Below are 21,528 nucleotides of genomic sequence, written 5' to 3'. Positions count from 1 at the left end.
ACCCAGATCCTACCTCCTCAGATACTGACAGACCCAGATCCTCATAATCCTAATGGCCCAGATCCTACCTTCTCAGACATGGACAGACCCAGATACCCATACCAGGGTCAGATCTTACCTCCTCAGACACTGACAGACACAGATCCTCAAAACTGTACCAGATTCAACCCCCTCAGAGATGAAGAGATCCACATCCTCATACCAGGGCCAGATTCCTACCTCCTCAGATACTGACACACCCAGATCCTCATACCAGGGCCAGATCCTACCTTCTCAGACATGGACAGACCCAGATCCCCATACCTGCACCAGATCCTACCTCCTGAGACATGGAAAGACCCAGATCTTCACACCTGTACCAGACCCTACCTCCTCAGGCACGGACAGACTCAGATCCTCATACCTGGGCCAGATCCTACCTCCTCAGACACTGACAGATCCAGATCCTCATACCTGTACCAGATTCAACCCCCTCAGAGATGCAGAGACCCACATCCTCATACGAGGGCCAGATTCCTACCTCCTCAGATATTGACAGACCCAGATCCTCATACCAGGGTCAGATCTTACCTTCTCAGATAGTGAAAGACCCAGATCCTTATCCCTGCTCCAGATCCTACCTCCACAGACATGGACAGATCCAGATCCTCATACTCATGCCAGATCCTACCTCCTTACACACGGGCAGACCCAGATCCTACCTCCTCAGACAAGGGCAGACCCAGATGCTACCTCCTCAGACATGGGGAGACATAAATCCTCATACCAGGGCCAGATCTTACCTCTTCACACATTGACAGACCCAGATCTTCATGCCTATAACAGATTCCTACCTTCTCAGACATGGAGAGACCCAGATCCTCATATCTGTACTAGATTCCTACCTGTGCCAGATCCTACCTCCTCAGACATGGACAGGCCCAGATCCTCACACTTGTACCAGATCCTACCTGCTCAGACATAGAGACCCAGATCCTCACACCTGTACCAGATCCTACCTCCTCAGACATTGACAGACTCAGATCCTCATACCAGCGCCAGATCCTACCTCCTCAGATACTGACAGATCCAGATCCTTATATCGGCACCCAGATCCTACCTCCTCAGACACTGACAGTCCCAGATCCTCATAATCCTCCTATCAGGGCCAGATCCTACTATCTCAGACATGAGCAACCCAGAGCCTTATAAGGGGGCCAGATCCTACTTTCTCAGACACTGACAAACCAGATCCTCTTACCTGTATCTACACCCAGATCCTATCTGCTCAGATACTAACAGACCCAAATCCTCATAAGCCTCATACCAGGGCCAGATCCTACCTTCTCAGACATGGACAGACCCAGATACCCATACCAGGGCCAGATCCTACTTCCTTAGACACTGACAGACCCAGATCCTCATACCTGTACCAAATTCCCACCTCCTCAGATATAGACCGACCCAGATCTTCACACCTGTACCAGATCCTACCTCCTTGGACACAGATAGACCCAGATCCTCATACCTGTACCAGATCCCACTTCCTCAGACATGGAGAGACCCAGATCCTTATACCTGTGCCGGATCCTACCTCTGCAGACATGGATACACCCAGATCCTCATACTCATGCCAGATCCTACCTCCTCAGACACAGGCAGATCCAGATCCTACCTTCTCAGACATGGGGAGACACAGATCCTCATACCAAGGCCAATTCTTACCTCTTTACACATTGACAGACCCAGATCTTCATGCCTGTGACAGATTCCTACCTCTTCAGACATGGAGAACCCAGATCCTCATACCTGTACTAGATTCCTACCTCCTCAGATATTAAAAGACTCAGATCCTCATACCAGGGCCAGATCCCACCTTCTCAGACATTGAAAGATCTAGATCCTTATATCTGTGCCAGATCCTACCTCCTCAGACATGGACAGACCCAGATCCTCATACTCATGCCAGATCCTACCTGCTCAGAGATAGAGAGACCCAGATCCTCACACCTGTACCAGATCCTACCTCCTGAGACACTGACAGACCCAGATCTTCACACCTGTACCAGATCCTACCTCTTCAGACATTGACAGACCCAGATCCTCACAGCAGCACCAGATCCTACCTCTCCAGATACTGACAGATCCAGATCCTTATACGGGCACCCAGATCCTACCTCCTCAGATACTGACAGACCTAGACCCTCATAATCCTCCTATCAGGGCCAGATCCTACCTTCTCAGACATGGGCAACCCAGAGCCTCATACCAGGGCCAGATCCTACCTCCTCAGACACTGATAGACCCAGATCCTACCTCCTCAGATACTGACAGACCATAAGCCTCATACCAGGGCCAGATCCTACCTTCTCAGACATGGACAGACCCAGATCCTCATACCAGGGCCAGATCCTACCTCCTCAGATATTGACAAACCCAGATCCTCATACCTGTACCAGATCCTACTTCCTCAGACATGGAGAGACCCAGATCCTTATACCTGTGCCAGATCCTACCTCTGCAGACATGGAGAGACCCAGATCCTCATACTGATGTGAGATCCTACCTCCTCAAACACGGACAGACCCAGATCCTACCTCCTCAGACATGGAGAAACCTTGACCTTCCTCAGACACGGACAGACCGAGATCCTCATACCTGTATGATTCCTACCTCCTCATATATTGACAGACCGAGATCCTCATACCAAGGCCAGATCCTACCTCCTCAGACACTGAAAGACCCAGATCCTCATACCAAGGCCAGATCCTACCTCCTCAGACACTGAAAGACCCAGATCCTTATACTTGTGCCAGATCCTAACTCCCCAGACATGGACAGACCCAGATCGTCATACTCATGCCAGAACCTACCTCCTCAGACATAGATAGACCCAGATCCTACCTCCTCAGAAATGGATAGACCCAGATCCTACCTCCTCAGACATGGAGAGATCCAGATCCTGCCTCCTGAGACATGGAAAGACCCAGATCCTCATACTTGTACGATTCCTACCTCCTCAGACACCGACAGACCCAGATCCTCATACCAGGGCCAAGTCCTACCTCCTCAGACATTGACAGATGCAGATCCTCATACTTGTAACAGATTCCTACCTCTTCAGATATTGACAGACCCAGATCCTCATACTAGGGCCAGATCCTACCTCCTAGGACACTGGAAGACACAGATCATCATAGCAGGGCCAGATCACAACTCCTCAGATATTAACCGACCCAGATCCTTATACCTGCACCAGATCCTACCTCCTCAGGCATTGACAGATCCAGATCCTTATACTTGTGCCAGATCCTACCTCCTTAAGACACTGACCGACCCAGATCCTTATATGTGCATCAGATCCTACCTCCTCAGACATGGACAGTCCCAAATCCTCAATACTGTACCAGATCTTACCTCCTCATACCCTGACAAACCCAGATCCTTATACTTGCACCAGATCCTACCTCCTCAGATATTGACAGACCCTGATCCTCATACTTGTGCCAGTTCCCACCTCCTCAGAAACTGACAGACCCAGATCTTCCTACCAGAGCGAGAGCCTACCTCCTCAGAAACTGACAGACCCAGATCCTCCTACCAGTGCCAGATCCTTCTTCCCCCGACACGAACAGACCCAGATCCTCACACCTGTACCAGATCCTACCTTCTCAGACGATGAAAGACCCAGATCCTTATACCTGCACCAGATCCTACCTCCTCAGACATGAACAGAACCAAATCCTCATACTCATGCCAGATCTTACCTCCAGACATAGTAGACCCAGATCCTCACACCTGTACTAGATCCTACCTCCTCAGACATTGACAGACCCAGATCCTCATGCTTATGCCAGATCCTACCTCCTCAGTCACTGACAGAACCAGATTCTCACACTTAATACCAGATCTCACCTCCTCAGACGCTAGAAGATCCAGATTCTCATACCTGTGCCAAATGCCACCTCCTCAGACACCTGAAGACCCAGATCCTCACACCTGTACCAGATCCTACCTCCTCAGATAATGACAGACCCAGATCCTCATACATGTACCAAATTCCCACCTCCTCGGAAACTGACAGACCCAGATCCTCATACCAGGGCCAGATCCTACCTGCTCAGACATAGACCCGGATTCTCATACCAGGGCCAGATCCTACCTCCTCAGACATTGAAAGACCCAGATCCTCATACCTGTACAAGTTCCTACCTCCTCAGTCACTGGAAGACCCAGGTCCTCATTCCTGTACCAGATGGTAACTCCTCAGACTTTGACAGATGCAGATCCTTATACCTGTACCAGATTCCTACCTCCTCCAACACTGACAGACCCAGATCCTCATTCCTGTACCAGATGGTAACTCCTCAGACATGGACAGTCCTAGATCCTCATACCAGGGCCAGATCTTACCTCCTCAGACATGGATGGACCCAGATCCTCATACCAGGACCCGATCCCACCTCCTCAGATACTGATGGACCCAGATCCTCATACCTGTACCCAGCCTCACCTCCCCAGACACTAGAAAACTCAGGGCTTCATACCTGTGCCAGATGCTCTCTCCTCAGGCAATGGAAGCCCAAGGGCCTGACACCTGAGTCCAACCTCACCTCCTCAAACACTGGAAGACCCAGATCATCATACCTGTGCCAAGTGCTACCTCCTCAGACACGGGAAGACCCAGATCCTCATACCTGTGCCAGGTGCTACCTCCTCAAACACTGAAAGACCCAGATTCTCATACCTGTGCCAGATGCTACCTCCTCACACATGGAAGACCCATATCCTCACACCTGTGCCAGGTGCTACCTTCTCAAACATTGGAAGACCAGATCCTCATACCTGTGTTAGGTGCTACCTCCTCAGACATGGGAAGACCCAGATCTCATACCTGTACCAGATGTTACCTCCTCCGACATCAGCAGACCCAGGGCCTCATACCTGTAACCTGCTGTTACCTCCTCAGACATCAGCAGACCCAGGGCCTCATATCTGTAACCTGCTGTTACCTCCTCAGACACCGTCAGATCTAGGGCCTCATACTTGTACCAGATCCTACCTCCTCACACACTGGGAGACCCAGATGTCATACCTGTCATACCTCTTCCAGCACCACATACCTGTACCAGGCCCTACTTCTGTAGACACTTGCAGACCCACAGCCCCATACCAGTGCCAGGATCCACCTTCTCAGCCTCATACTTGTGCCCAGGTATGCTTCCTTGGACAATGAAAGACCCAGTAGCTGTCTGCTGCTCTTGGCTGGGTCTCCTCAGATATTAAAAACCCACAACTACATTTCTGTTCCCCAGCCCACCTGCTTGAATAATGGCCCAGTGCCTCATACTTGTGCCAGGTCCCACATCCTCAGATACTGACAGACCCAGATCCTCATACCTGTGCCAGAAATTCTCTGTTGAACAATGAAGACTCATCACTTTGTACCTGTGCCCATTCCCAACTCTTCAGGCGCTACTGACAGATCCAGAACCTCAGACCTGTGCCTTACCCTACCTTCTGGACACTGACAGGCCCAATGGGTCATACCTGGGCTCGACCGATCTTCTTGGCCCATCACCTAGGCCTATCATTCACACTGCACCTTCTCAAGCCACACCCACAGGCTCCACTTGGTGCCATCAGAATCCTCAGAACTTCACAGACGTCTCCCTGACAGCTGTTTATGGAGCACCTTCCACATTTCTAGCACAGGCACTGGACGCAGAGTGTAGGAGACGTACATCAAATAATCACGCCAATAAATGTGAAACTGAGAAACAAGTGCTCAGGAGAAATGGAACATGGTGCTGAGGCCACTTATAAAAGGAACCTGAGGGGTACTTGAACCTTGATCTCAAGAATGAGCAGGCATGACCCAGAGAAGCACTGAGGGAGCATTCCAGCAGCCATAAGAGCACATGCAAAGGTCCTGTGGCCAAAGCAGCTTTTCTCAAGGGTGACAGAATTAAGGCCCACAGAAAATAATTTGAGTGACTTCTCAGTTCTCCCAAGGATGATCCAAGACTAGTAACCTTCTAGACACGAAGGAGAGGTGCCCACTTATTACATCCAGTAGATGCTTTGGGCTATGAGGGCTTAATTCTCTCCTGGAAGCCCACTGAGGCAGGGGGAAGCACAGCACCGTCCAGAGGATAAAGGAAGGGGTGAGGACCGCAGGGTGGAAGCTGAGAGACACGGTGGGAGGACTGCAAACAGTCTGTGGCTAACGTAAGGACAGAAGCAAACAAGGCACTTCGAAGCCCCAGAGATGGACTGGGGAGTGCAGAGGACTGATTCTGGGAGCTCTCCAGTGTGGCGGAGAGGTTTCTGGTTTTTTTTAGACACAGGGTCTTGCTCTGTTGCCCAGGTGGAGTGCAGTGGCATGATCACAGCTCACTGCAGCCTCAAACTCCTGGGCTCAAGTGATCCTCCCATCTCAGCCTCCCCAGTAGCTGGGACTACAGGCACACACCACCATGCTTGGCTATTTTTTAAATTTTGTGTAGAGATGGGGTCTTGCTCTGTTGTCCAGGCAGGTTTTGAACACCTGGCCTCAGCCTCCCATCTCAGCCTTCTGAAGCTCAGGGATTACAGCCATGAGCCACCACACCCAGCCCAGACTCAGCTCTAGAAACTAAACTTCAGTACAGCCAGCCCTCTGGCTGACAGAGTCCAGGCTGCTCACCGTGGCCGAGAACAGGTCCTGAGATCCCAGTTTTGCAAGAGCCCAAGCAATGCCAAACAGTGTCTGACCTGAGCCTCCGAACCCTCAATCTGCAGATATGGGTCTCTAGACCTCACCTTGAAGTGCAGTGGCCTCTAAGACCACACATTATAGATGCAGCTCCTCAGTGAGTTCAACGTTCTGGGCCTCACCTGCCCCAGTGCCCCAGATCTCACCTTATCTAACCATCATCTACCTTTTTCCTCACTTTACTCACCCTTTTTTTTTTTGACACAGGGTCTCTCACTCTGTCGCCCAGGCCTGAGTGCGATGGCACGATCTCAGCTCACTGGACTCAGTTTCTTTTTTTTTTTTTTGAGACAGGGTCTCTCACTCTGTTGCCCAGGACCGAGTACAGTGGCATGATCTCAGCTCACTGCAACCTCTGTCTGCCAGTTTCAAGCAATTTTCCTGCCTCAGCCTCCTGAGTAACTGGGATGACAGACATTTGCTACCATGCATGGCTAATTTTTGTATTTTTAGGAGATGGGGTTTCACCGTGTTGGCCAGACTGGTCTCGAACTCCTGACCTCAAGTGATCCACCCACCTCGGCCTTCCAAAGTGCTGGGATGACAGGCGTGAGCCACCGCGCCTGGCAACTTTCCTCACTTTTAACTCAGACCCTATGTCAACTGGAGCACAATGCCACCTTGGATGCAGGCCAACACCATGGACTGGTTACAGATCCTCAGGCCTCTGTAGTACCCTGAGCTCTGTCTATCATACCTGACCAGGGTGCTGAGAACAGATAGCTGACCCACCTGATCCTTAGAGTTCCCCAGACATCACCAGGCAGACCCAGGTACAAACACCTACAATGACTATGGCTTTCCCTTGATATAAGAGCCCACACTACTCACCAAATTGTGCCTGACCCTACCACCGAAGGTCCTACCTGTGTCTGACCCACCTTCCCCAGGCCTGGCTAGCCTCATCAATTATGCATTCCTGGGCTAGACCCCACCCACTTCACCTAACAAGCCTAGTAGTACGTTTGTGTTTGAACCCAGGTGTCAAGAACCCACCTAAGACCATGTTTATACAACTTCTGTGAAACTGAGCTTGGATCCACAGACTCACTGCCAATGTCAGGTCAACATACCAGCACTGAGCCTGAATCCACAGACTCACTGCCAATGCTAGGTCAACATATCAGCACTGGGCCTGGATCCACAGACTCACTGACAACACCAGGTCAACACGCCAGCACTGAGCTTGGATCCATGGACTCAATGCCAATGTCAACTAAACATACCAGCACTGAGCCTGGATCCACAGACTCACTGACAACACCAGGTCAACCTGCCAGCACTGAGCCTGAATCCACAGACTCACTGACAATGCCAGGTCAACATAGCAGCACTGAGCCTGGATCCATAGACTCACTGCCAATGTCAGGTCAACACACCAGCACTGAGCCTGGATCCACAGACTCACTGACAACACCAGGTCAACACGCCAGCACTGAGCCTGGACCCACAGACTCACTGATAATGCCAGGTCAACATACCAGCAGTGAGCCTGGATCCACAGACTCACTGACAACAACCAGGTAAACATACCAGCACTGAGCCTGGATTCATAGACTCACTGACATAATCAGGTAAACATATCAGCACTGAGCCTGGAGTCACAGACTCACTGACATCATCAGGTAAACATAACAGCACTGAGCCTGGAGCCATAGACTCACTGACATCACCAGATAAATATACCAGCACTGAGCATCAATGCAATGGCTTCACCTGGGAGACCTAGTTCGGCCTGTTTGTGTCCAACTCCAGTGCCTCAGGCTACAGAGTTACACACCTGTCGAAGATGGGTTCCAGACATCTCAGCTGATAGACCAGGCTTCACATAACCTGACCCCTCACACCCTGACTGACAGACCCAGGTTCCTTTGCCTGAGCCAAACTCAGATTCCTTACAGCCTACCAGGGCCAATGACTCCACCTGCAAGACCCCAGGTGTACATCCCTCTAGCTACAAAGTCCTTGCTTGAGAGAGATACATCTACCTACTCACGTCTAACTTAGGGGACACAGACCTTGTAGGAAACCCGCAATGTTCTGCCTGCCTGTGGAGACCCCCATGCTATGGGCTTGACCTGAGAGGCCATTCTGTACACCTAGGATCAACTCTGGTTCTTCAGGCTTCACCTCAAACACCCAGGGGCACATTCCTGTGCCTGGATCCAACTCCTGAAAGAGCCAACTCTAGCTACCTGCATTCAAGCCTAACTCCTCAGCTCTCCTTCAAAAGACTACTGGCAGACCAGTTTTGCCTACCTGTGCTTGACCCTGGCTCCTCAGACCACACCTGAAAGGCTATCTCTACCTACCTGAGCATGACCCTGGGTTCTCAGACTACACCTAGTGACCCAGAATACCTACCTGTACTCGATCTTGGCTCTTCAGACCATACCTGGCAGGCAGCTCTACCTACCTGAGCCTGACCCTGGCTCCTCAGACCATACCTGGTGGGCCAGCTCTGCCTACCTGTGCTTGACCCTGGCTCCTCAGACCACACCTGAAAGGCTATCTCTACCTATCTGTGCTTGACCCTGGGTTCTCAGACCACACCTAAAAGACTATCTCTACCTACCTGTGTTTGACTCTGGCTCTTCGGAGTATACCTGGCATGCCAGATCTACCTACCTGAGCCTGACGTTGGCTCTTCAGATCATACCTGGTAGGCAAGATCTGCCTACCTGTGCTCGATGCTGGCTCCTGGGCTTGTACCTGGTGGACCAGCACCCCCTACCTGCATGTGGTGAGGGTTCCTGAGCTTGTACCTTGTAGGCCAGCTCTGCCTACCTCTACTTCACACCTCAGCTGCTCACATCTCATCCAACACACTTGGTTCTTCTTACTGGGCTTGACTATGACTTTTTAGGTCTCATGAACACACCCAGCTTTGTGAAGGTGCCCTGATTCTGGCTCCAAAGACCTTACCTGCCAAACCCTGCTCTACACACCTGTGTTTAACTCCTGTTCTTCAGACCTCATGGACCCGAAGAGATGTACCTGGACCAGGCTCCAAAAACCTCACCCAAGAAACTCAATTCCACATGCCCACTTACCTGTGGCTGGCCACAGCTCCTCAGCCTCACCCAGGAGATGAACTTCTACCCACCCATCTTTTTTCTTTTTTTTTTTTTTTGAGATGAAATTTCACTCTCACTGCCCAAGTTGCAGTGTAGTGAGTGGCATGATCTCGGCTCACTGCAAACTCTGCCTCCCGGGTTCAAGCGATTCTCCTGCCTCAGCCTCCCGAGTAGCTGGGATTACAGGCACGTGCCACCACACCCAGCTAATTGTTGTAATTTTTTTGTAGAAATGGGGTTTCACCCATCACCATATTGGCCAGGCTGGTCTTGAACTCCTGACCTCAGATGATCCACCCACCTTGGCCTCCTAAAGTGCTGGGATTACAGGCGTCAGCCACCACACCTGACCCGTTTTTTGTTTTTTGGGTTTTTTTTTGAGATAGACTTTCACTGTCATCGAGGCTGGAGTGCAGTAGCACGATCTTGGCTCACTCTGCCTCCCCAGTTGAGGCAATTCTGGTGCCTCAGCCTCCCAAGTAGCTAGGAGTGTAGGCATGCACCACCACCATGCCTGACTAATTTTTGTATTTTTAGCAGAAATGGGGTTTCGCTATGCTGGCCAGGCTGGTCTCGAGCTCTTGAATTCAAGTGATCTGCCTGCCTTGGCCTCCCAAAGTGCTGGGATTACAGGCATGAGCCACTGCGCCTGGCCTTCCCACCTGTCTTGACACCACCTGGGAAATCCAGACCTGTTCACTGTGCCAGACTCCAGCTCCTCAGACCCTCCTGAGACCTGGCTCTATCCACCTGCCTTCACTTCATATCCTCGGAGGTTGTCTACCACATCCAGGTCTTTCTAGATGAGCCTAACCCCGACTCCTTGGGCCTCACCTGATAGATCGTTCTCTCCACCTGTGCCTGACCTCAACTGCAGGACAGTTTAATTAGCTTGACTACGGCTGTTCTGGTCAACCTACCTGTGTGTGCCCCTGGTTTCACAGATGTCACCCGACAAACTCTACCCATCATTCTTCTCAGACTTGGGATACAAACCAGGGCCTGACCTCAGTGGCTCAGACCTTACCTGTGAGACCCAAAAATACATACCCATGTCTCACCTTAACCCCTGAAACCTCGCCTGCTAGAACTGCCCTACGACCTCGACCAGACCCAGGCTTCATTCACCTTTCAGACGGATGCAGTTCGTCGTCCCTTTGTCTGACTCCAGCTTTTTGGTCTCTTCCCAGGCTCACCCACCAGAGCTGCTCAGACATCGCCTGAGGACACAGCTCCAACCTGGACCCAATCATGGATCTCCAGCCTCACTTGTCAGACCCAGCTCAACCTGTCTGCCTATCTTTAGCTCCAACATCCTTACCGGACTGGTCCCTACCTGAGTAGAGTCTTGGCTCCTCAGGCCTCCCCTAGAAACCCAGCCATACAAAGCTGTCTGATTCCAGCTCCTGGGACCTCAGACAGACGCGGCTCTGAAAGGCTGCACTATACACACCTAACCTGAACAGACACTTTCCTCACACATGACAGATCACTGGCTGCTGACCTCGGCCTGAGGGAGCCTGGTGAGAGCCCAGTGTTGACAAACACTGTCTGACTGGCTCAGCCTTGACGTCTGCCCTGCAGACCCAGGTCTCTGGACCTTTACTCACCCTGAGCCACTCAGATCGCATCTACCCAGCACAGCTTCTCATGCCACCTGCCTGCCTCACCAGCCCCAGCTCCCCTGTCCTTGCCTCATATCACCAGGTACATTCCTATCTCTCCCGCATCTGCGCTCTGCAGACCCTGACGCCACAGACTTGGACTTCAGTCACGAATTCTCAGAGGCCTCTGACGCCCTGAGCTCTGCCCATCACACCCAGTCAGGATCCTGAGAAGCAGGTGCTGACCTGTGTGTCCCTAATCCTGGGTTCTAAACACCCCACTCGAGCAATCAGCCACCCACTACCTGATCCTCACTTTCTAGAACTGGCCAGAGATCCCAGCGTGCACACCTGTCCCATGCCATAGGTCTACACCACCTCCCACAGAGCCCGGCTGACATACGCATATACATAGCTTTGGCTCCTCAGACTCCACCTGACAGAACCATCTCTAAATACCTGCCTCTCCTCCAGAATTCACAGACCCATGGGTCCCTCTCTCTGCCCTGGCTCCTCCTCAGAACTCACCTGGATCTGCTCTGGCTCCACTTCGGGCCTCCCCAGCCAAAAATGGCCCTGTGGCGTGTGCTGACTCTGGCTGAGCCCTGAGAGACCCCGCGGTTTCCCACCACCCCCCTGCCTGATCCTGACACCCAAGGCTGCCCCACAACTGGCCCTGGCGGACCAAGAATTACCACTACCAGACAAGACTCTTCTGATCTCACCTGAGAGCCAGGACTGCATCCCTAGGCCTGAGCTGATAGCTGTAGCTCACCCGAGACCCTACCTCCAGGAACTTCACCTGCTCCTATCCCTGGGTTCTTCAGATATCACCTTCCGGATTCAGCAGGATACACTCTAGTAACTCAGGCAGATCCCTCCTCCATCCCCTGTGGTCTGTCTAGCCCGGCCCAGGAAGCCTCCGCTTAGGAATCACCAGCCAGCCCTGGCCCCATGTTCCTGTGCCTAAATATCATTCCTAGGCCTTACCTGGGAGGCCAGACCCATCCTCTCCTTAAGCCACACCCTAACTCATCTCTACATGCTGGGTGGTGATGAGCAAGGACACCCCCAATCTGCTCGGCTCCTTGGCCGGCAGCAGCACCCACACATCCCTGCCCACCACCTGCTCAGGCTCCAGATCCCAAGGAGGAGGTGGAAGGTGCCTGCCCTCCATTATCAGGCATGCAACATTTATTAGAAGCCGCACAGTCTCTCTTGACCGGGGTTCCGCATCTGAGCCACAGGATGCAGAAAATGACTTGAGTGACTCTTGTCAATTCTTCCAAGGATGGTATGTAACTAGTCTCATTCTAGAAAGAAGTTAACTCATTATACACAGTGGATGGCTTAAGGCATTAGGGCTTCATTCTCTCCCAGACCCCGGTAGCAAAAGGCCCCTAGACCTTTCAAAGGAACAAGGTTATGTCTGTGGATGCCATCACCAAGCAAAGGGCCTCCAGTCCAAATGCCTGGAAACAGCCCCAGGTGGGAAAACCACCAAATGGGCAATGCCCTCTCTGCTGCGCCTGCCACAGTGTTAGACCCTGCACCTAAGCCTGGCCATGCCCACAGCATTCACAGCGCCCGCACCACACCCTGCACTGCACCCCCTGCACCCCAGGTTTCACAGCCAGAGCTCTCCTCACAGCACTGCTGAGCTCAGGCAAGTGCACAAGGAAAGCTGCAGCTCACTGTTCGGCTCCAGCAGAGGTGGTCCCATGGACCACCTGTTGCTACAGAGGGGTCTGCAGCCCTGTCACTCAAGGCAGGGTTTGCTCTGCAAGCTGCCCCAGCCTGGTGCCTCCTCTACGCCACCCCCCAGCTCCTCCTGCAGCTCCTGTTGCTTCTTTCCAGGCCTACCCGGTCATACCTCATACCTCACCCTGCCCCTTGGCCTTTACAGATGGTGGCTGCAGTTCAGAGAAAGGTCATCACTGAGAATAACTCACAACCTCAACTCTGTGAGGGGGGCAAGGGGGACTCGGGTTACCCCACAGTGGGTGTTGCAGGCAGGCACCCAAGGGAGTATCATCTGGCAATGCAAGCTCAGCCCGCCCTCAGGTGGAAGTGGAGCCCTCATCCTGCCTGGGCTGCTCTTGTCCTCCAAGCCTCTCTGAGGGCCTCTCTACCTTTCCCCAAGCTAGGTATGCAGCAGGTACTCAATAAACACTGACCTGACCTCATGGGCCCTTCAACGGCCATGATTTGGCAAAGGACACTTAATTCACCCAGTGCAGAAGTGCTTGTACTTACGTCCCAGAACTCGAACATGTTTTGAGGGTCAATTCCAAACTCCTTCACTTTGGTCTACAAAAAAAAGAAAAAAAACAAAGGGAGAGAAATGAAAGGAAGCATTTGCTAGTGGGATGGAAACAGGAGCTCCAGGAGGCAGGGAGCTATGCTCTGTGAGCTGAGCCTCACCTTCCCCAGAGCCAGGGATGGGGTAGGGCTGGAGCGGTCTGAGTCGAGGGCAGGGCCCAGGATCTGCCCACCCCAAGATGGACACCAGGTCAGTCCATGACCAGCACGCCAGTGACGCTGCACCTGTAAAGCCCCCTGCTGAGGGCAACTGTAATCCCGTGTGAGGAACTGGCCCACACACTGCTCTGCAACAGCTCTCACCCAGGCCTGTCTGGGACACCAGAACATGACCCCTCAGGGCATCTAGGAACCGAACCTAGGACTGCAACCCAAGCATGGGCAGTGGCCACCTACCAGGCCAGGCAACCACACACAGGCTGGACAGTCACTCAGCCCTTCCCATATGTGGGAGGGTGACTGCACCAAGAAGCTCTGAGGACCCATCAGGTATTCTGGTCCCCAGGGCAGACAGGGCCAGCAACCCCTTACCTATTCCCCACAGGAGGAGAAGCCCTGCTGACCAGTCAGTGGGAGGCAGGCAACAGTGCTATGGTTAGCCAGCCTTATGGCGTCCTGCTGCAGCCGGGCGAGCACTGGAGGCAGAGATGTAGGGGTATTGGTGGAGGGGGTGGGAAGGAATGATGTGGGTGTGGTCCCCAGCTCTGACACAGCACAGTGCCCACTGGCTGACTGCTGCTGTCACTCCTGGAACATCCCTTACTCTGCCATGTCCTGCTGAGCCTGCACAACCTCGGGGCCAGGCAGACTGTGAGAACTGGGGGGCAGGTGACCCAGGTTCTAATTCTGGCATCACCTACCCATACAATCGCTGAGTGGGCCGGGTACAGTGGCTTATGCCTGTAATCCCAATACTTTGGGAGGCCGAGGTGGGCAGATCACTTGAGGTCAGGAATTCGAGACTAGCCTGGCCACCATGGCGAAACCCTGTCTCTACCAAAAATACAAAAATTAGCTGGATGTGGTAGTGGGTGCCTGTAATCCCAGCTAGTCAGGAGGCTGAGGCATGAAAATTGCTTGAACCCAGGAGGCAAAGGATGCAATGAGCCAAGATCGCACCACAAGATCGCATTCCAGCCTGGGTGACAGAGCGAGACCTTGTCTCAAAAAATAGGCTGGGCACAGTAGCACACACCTGTAATCCCAGCACTTTGGGAGGCCAAGGTGGGCGGATCACTTGAGGTCAGGAATTAGAGACCAGCCTGGCCAACATGGTGAAACACCGTCTCCACTAAAAATATAAAAATTAGCCGGGCATGGTGGCGTGCACCTGTAATCCCAGCTACTCAGGAGGCTGAGGCATGAGAAGCACTTGAACCTGGAAGGCAGACGTTGCAAGGAGCCAAGATCTTGCCACTGCACTCCAGCCTGGGCAACAAAGCGGACCGTCTCAAAAAAAAAAAAACACCACACACAAAACAACAATCACTAAGTAGGGGGCAAAGTGTGACCTCCCTTCATTGGGGCTTTATGTCCTTACATGAAAAATGGAATGCATCCTCCACCCCTACCCAGCATGTCCCATTTGGGGAGATGCTGCGCACAGAGGCCTAGGAAGGTCAGTGTATGGAGGGTTCTGGGTATCACTCAGGCCTGGGAGATGGAAAAAGGGGTTATCGTGATCCCACTGACTCCAAGCCTCTCTCCTCAAGGCTGCAGATGTTGAATGGGTGAATGTGGAAAAGGCAAGGAAGGCTTGCAGCTTACAGGCAGCCAACCCTTCCATACCATCAGCCAAGCCAAAATCCACCAGACCTATGAACCACGTCTCTGAGAGGCCATGACCTAGACATGCTGGGCGCTCCCAGGAAGGCAGTACAGGGGATCACAGGGGCACTTACCGTGTTAGTAGACAGGGCAACAAAGTGCTTCGCCACTGCAGAAGGCTACAAAAGACAGAGCCAAGTTACCAAATCCAGCCCAGGAAGACAAGGGGTAGTCACTCCCCATCACTAGAGGAACTAAGGCCCTGCATGGGACTGAGATTCCCAGTTCCTGGTTCTGAGACTGTTGAAGGAGGCCCACATCGAGGTCAAGGTCAAGAAAGCAGATGGGTCACAGGCTGCCTGCTCATCCCATCTTACAAGCATGCGGAGCTCAGGGACATCCCTCCCCTATAAAATAGGTGTGGCCAAGAGTCCCTGCTGCACCAAGGAACCTTAGAGAAAGGGCAACACAAGGGCTGTCAGCCCGCGAGAGCAGGTTCTGTCACATCTGCAAGGCTGGGTCTGGCAAAGCCAAGATGAACAATCATCTCATCTAGCAAAGGCAGGCACTGGCAAGGCCACCTTCCGCTTCCAACTTCAGGAGAGACAGGGCCAGACTTGGTCACTCAGGGGTCCACCCTGCCCTTCCCAGCCCAGAGGCTGACCACGAGGGAGGCCCTATAGCCCACTCACATCCTTGGCTGCCTGGAGAAACCACTCCTTCGCCGTCTCCGCATTTGTGATGGTCTCCTGGGTGGTAAAGGTCTGCAACCGAAGAGAACAGCAGTGGGCGCCCGAGCTCAGGGGTGGGTGCAGCCTCGAGCCAGGGCTCAGCAGCAGAGGCCAAGGCAATGCCCAGCTGTCACAAGGAGCAGTATTTGCAGGTCAGTGACAGTGACGCCACATAACCTCCTGAGATTCCAACTCTTTAAAACCAGAGGAGGGAGGCTGGTAAACACACACCCCCGACCCTAAGCCTGCAGGTCAAAGGCCACAGCTTCTCCCCTGGGGGGCTGCAGTCAGCCTGAGGCTCTCTTCGGCCCGGGCTGGAAGGTATCTCAGAATTCAGATGGAATTCTTCATATTTTATGTACATTCATGTGAGTAAATAGAGCATAAACGACAGCAAACAAAACCCCTCTATTATCAGGGCATGGCTCTGGGATCAGAAAGGAGCAAGTGTGGCTGGACATGCTTTGGGAGCACTTTGGGAGGCCGAGGGGGGCGCATCACCTGAGGTCAGGAGTTCAAGACCAGCATGACCAACATGGCGAAACCCCATCTATATTAAAAAATAATAAATAAATAAATAATAAAATTAGCCAGGTGTGGTGGTGTGCTGCCTAGTCCCAGCTACTTGGGAGGCTGAGAAAGGAGAATTGCTTGAAACCCAGGAGACAGAGATTGCAGTGAGCCGAGATCGCGCCACTACACTCCAGCCTGGGTGACAGAGCCAGACTCTGTCTCAAAAACAAAACAAAAAACAGGAGCAGGCATAAAGAACAGGTTTGTAAGAAAGTGGTGAGCAGTCCCAGACTGAGCAGAGATGCCACAAGGTGAGTGGGTGTGGTCAAGACACAAAGCTTCAGACTGATGTGTTCAGGCTTTCATCAGTCAACCTTGTTTGTTGCCAGGCACGGAAACAGTCTAGGGCAGCTGTACTGACCTGAACCACAAACCATGGTTCACTCGGAACCCACCAAGAGGGACCAATGGCCAGGGGGACAGCAAAACAGCCGTCCCTCCCTGCCCCAACACACACACGGCCAGGGGCCGGGCAGTTTTCGGCGCTCATACCTTGGAAGCGATGATGAACAGGGAGGACTCGGGGTTCAGCTGGGCCAGGGTTTTGGCAATGTGAGTTCCATCAATGTTGGAGACATACCAGACACGGGGACCTTCTGAAGAGTATGGCTTAAGGGCTTCAGTCACCATGAGGGGTCCCTGGGGGGAGACACAGCATCAGAGAATAAGAATTCAGAGCCCACAAAAAGTGGAGACAGCCAGGTCCCATCCTGGAGAAAGTAAGGACCTGGGTGGGAACACAGCCCAGACTCCCACCCTACCCCAAGGCAGTTTTCTCCTCACCAGGTCGGAGCCGCCAATGCCAATGTTGATGACGTCCGTGATGGTCTTGCCTGTGTACCCCTTCCAGTCACCGCTCCGGACACGCTGGCACAGGGGGGAAGATGCCGTCAGCCCAAACCCCCAGGCATAAACCGCTGTTCAAAAACATCATTACCGCCATGTCCTGGTTCCTCAGTCCCAGCTTTCAGGCCCTCACAGGTGCCTCTATTTTTTTAATTTACAATTTTTTTTTTTTTTGAGACGGAGTCTTGCTCTGTTGCCCAGGCTGGAGTGCAGTGGCGTGATCTCGGCTCACTGCAACGTCCGCCTCCCAGGTTCATGCCATTCTCCTGCTTCAGACTCCTGAGTAGCTGGGACTATACAGGTGCCCGCCACCATGCCCAGCTAATTTTTTTTTTATTTTTAGTAGAGATGGGGCTTCACTGTGTTAGCAGGATGGTCTCATACTCCTGACCTCGTGATCCACCCGCCTCGGCCTCCCAAAGTGCTGGGATTACAGGCTTGAGCAACCGTGCCTGGCTTATTTATTTTTAATTTTTAGTAGAGATGGGGCTTCACTGTGTTAGCCTCCACTTTCTGGGTTCTAACAATACTCATGCCTCAGTCTCCTGAGTAGCTGGGACTACAGGCCTGTGCCACCACCATGCCTAGCTAATTATTTTGTATTTTTAGTAGGGACGGGGTTTTGCCATGTTGGCCAGGCTGGCCTCGAATTACTGGCCTCAAGTGATCTGCCCAGCTCGGCCTCCCAAAGTGCTGGAATTACAGGTGTGAGCCACCGCGCCTCGCTATTTATTTATTTTTAAACCTGTGCCTTAGGGGCCAGGAAGGGTGGCTCAAGGCTGAGACAGGAGAATTGCTTGAGCCCAGGAAGTTGAGGCTGCAGCAAGCTAAGATTGCCAACACTGTACTCCAGCCTAGGTGACAGAGGAAGACCCTGACTGCAAAAACAGAACAAAATGCTCTGCCTTAGCCATTTTTTTTTTTTTTCCTAAGACAGAGTCTCACTCTGTCGCCCAGGCTGGAGTGCAACAGCATGATCTCAGCTCACTGCAGCCTCCACCTCCAGGCTCCAGGGTTCAACTGATTCAGCCTCCCAAGTAGCTGGGATTACAGGCACCTGCCACCACACCCAGCTAATTTTTACTATTTTTAGTAGAGACGGGGTTTCGCCGTGTTGGCCAGGCTGGTCTCAAACTCCTGACCTCAGGTGATCCACCTGCCTCAGCCTCCCAAAGTGCTTGGATTACAGGTGTGAGCCACCACACACAGCCTATTTTATTTTTTGTAGAGACGGTGTCTTGCTATGTTGCCCAGCCTGGTCTCTAACTCCTGGCCTCAAATAATCCTCCCATCTTGACCTCCCAAAGCGTTGGGATTACAGGCGTGAGCCACTACACAAGGCCTAGGAGTCCCTGGAGACCATAGTGGCCCCTGCCACACTCACCACCAACTAGACTATTTCCTGGTTACAACAGTGAGACATCCCTACCTCACAGCAACACTCTCAGAATTTGCAAAACCAGGGATAACTCGGCAGAATCTACTACGCCAGAGACCAAGAGATGTGAAATGCTGAAAACTGTGACTGGGCTATGCCAGGGAAAGGAGTATCAGACCTGCAGCCAGTCTCCAATCAGATGCCAGTGATCCCTGCTTCCTGGAACTCACGCCCCTGCATAGCTTCCACCTGTGCTGGGAGGGGTGACCTATGCACCCACCAGGAGACTGCAAAAGGGGTGAAATGTGACTTCAGAGAACCTACAGTTTCTGCTTTGCTCTCTTGGATGACTAGCTTTTGGGGAAGCCGTCTATGATGCTGTGAAGACACTCAAAAGAGTTCCATAAAGAAGCCCACGCAGCAGGGAACTGAGGCCTTTTTCCAACAGTCACTGCCAACTCGCTTCCTGTGTATAGGACACCTTAGAGGGGAGTCCTCCAAACCCATCAAACCTTCCAGTAACCAGGGCACTGGCCAACATCTTGACTAAAGCCTCATGAGAGATCTCCAAACCAAGACTAACCAGGTAAGCCACTCCCAAACTTCTGACCCACAGACACTGTGAGAGGTAATAAAAGTACTGCTAGGCCCGGCATGGTGGCTCACACCTGTAATCCCAGCACTTTAGGAGGCTGAGGCAGGTGGATCACAAGGTCAGGAGTTCGAGACCAGCCTGGCCAACATGGTGAAACCCCATCTCTACTAAAAGAAAAAATACAAAAATTATCCAGGTATGATGGCGTGACCCTGTAATCCCATCTACTAGGGAGGCTGAGACAGGAGAATTGCTGAAACCCGGGAGGCGGAGGTTGCAGTAAGCTGAGATTGTGCCATTGCACTCTAGCCTGGGCAACAGAGCAAGATTGTCTCAAAAAAAAAAAAAAAGTTTATTGCTGTTTTAAGCCAAGTTTTCACGTCATTTGTTACACAATGATAGATAACTAATACAGATTCTGGTACCAGAAGTACAGTGTTGTCATAATAAAAACCTAAATATACATGACTCAGTGACTCATGCCTATAATCCCAGCACTTACTGGGAAACTGAGGCAGGAGGACCACTTGAGCCCAAGAGTTTAAAACTAGCCTGGGCAACATAGCATGACCTCATCTCTACAAAAAATAAAAAAGTAACCAGGCATGGTGGCATGTGCCTGTAGTCCCAGAAGGCTGAGGTGGGGGATTGCTTGAGCCCAGGAGTTTGAGGCTGCAGTGAGTGGTGATTGCACGCACCACTGCACTCCAGCCTGGGCGACAGAGTGAGACCCTATCTCAAAAAATAAAAAGGAAAGAAAAGAAAAAAGAATTATCCCATACATACTAGTCACCTATGCCCACCTCGCCATTGTATGCTGGGCGTCTGAGGGGTAGATAATTTGTCTCTTTAAATTCACATGTCTTCAGACTGAAAGGAACTATACTCGAGTTGTACTAAAGGAAATGCAGGTACTACCACACCTGTACTTGACAAGATGAGGTTCTAGACTTCTGATACTGTAACAGGACATGGACTTAGGAGAAAGTGAGTGGGGTGTTTGCGTGTGGAAGGAACACAAATCAACCACTAGGCGCCAGAAGCAGGACTACGATAGCCACCCATCTGGAGATGGTGACCAGTGGTCCTTGCTTCCTGGCATTAACCCACTGGCGCAGTCCCTTCCCACAATGACCAGAGCTGATCTGTAACACCAACAGGGTATTACAGAAATGAAAGAGTGTAGCTGGGCGTGGTGGCTCACCCTGTAATCCCAGCATTTTGGGAGGGCGAAGCAGGCAGATCACTTGAGATCAGAAGTTCGAGACCAGCCTGGCCAAAATGGTGAAACCCCATTTCTACTAAAAAAAAAAAAATTAAAAAAAAAAAGGGCGGGCATGGTGGCAAGTACCTGTAATCCCAGTTACTCAGGAGGCTAAGGCAGGAGAATCGCTTGAGCCCAGGACTGGAGGTTGCAGTGAGCTGAGATCACGCCATTGTACTCTGGCCTGGGCAACAAGAGTGAAACTCCATCTCAAAAAAAAAAAGAGTGTGAATCCTGACATGAGGTCACAAAAGACCTCCAGGCATCTGCCTTGCTCTCTATTGGATCACTTACTCTGGGAGAAATAAGCTGCGTTGTCATGAGGACACTTGAACTGTCTGTGCCTCCCAAAGCCAGCAGTGCTAGTGAGCCATCTTCAAAGCAGACCCTCCAGCCCCCATCAAGCCTTCAAATGACCACATCTTTAGCCAACATCTTGATTGCAGCCTTAGAAGATTAGAGCCACTACTCCAAACGCAGCCACTGCAAATTCCCCACCTAAAGAGATGGTGATTGTTGCTTCTAGTTGCTAAATTTTGAAATAATTTATCACACATCAATAAAAAATTAGTACACACTAATAAGATCTAGCAATTTTCTTTTCTTCTAAAATTTTTTTTTTTTTTTTTTTTTTT

General features: G+C 51.9%; 1 protein-coding gene across 1 annotated transcript in view; it reads right to left on the bottom strand.

Moving 5' to 3' along the window:
• Positions 1-21,528, bottom strand: part of GPI (glucose-6-phosphate isomerase) — a 44,649-nt gene that overhangs the window by 14,978 nt on the left and 8,143 nt on the right. Inside the window, exons 4-7 of the mRNA XM_011947508.1 lie at positions 17,303-17,449; positions 16,199-16,270; positions 15,641-15,685; positions 13,674-13,727 (exon numbers count right to left, since the gene is read on the bottom strand). Of these exons, the coding sequence (XP_011802898.1) occupies positions 13,674-13,727; positions 15,641-15,685; positions 16,199-16,270; positions 17,303-17,449 (318 nt within the window). The remainder of the gene's footprint in view (positions 1-13,673; positions 13,728-15,640; positions 15,686-16,198; positions 16,271-17,302; positions 17,450-21,528) is intronic.

The sequence above is a fragment of the Colobus angolensis genome, unplaced genomic scaffold, assembly GCF_000951035.1.
Source record: "Colobus angolensis palliatus isolate OR3802 unplaced genomic scaffold, Cang.pa_1.0 Scaffold107, whole genome shotgun sequence".
Lineage (NCBI taxonomy): Eukaryota > Metazoa > Chordata > Mammalia > Primates > Cercopithecidae > Colobus > Colobus angolensis.
The sequence above is the reverse complement of the archived record's forward strand: the minus strand, read 5'-3'. Positions and strand labels throughout refer to the sequence as shown.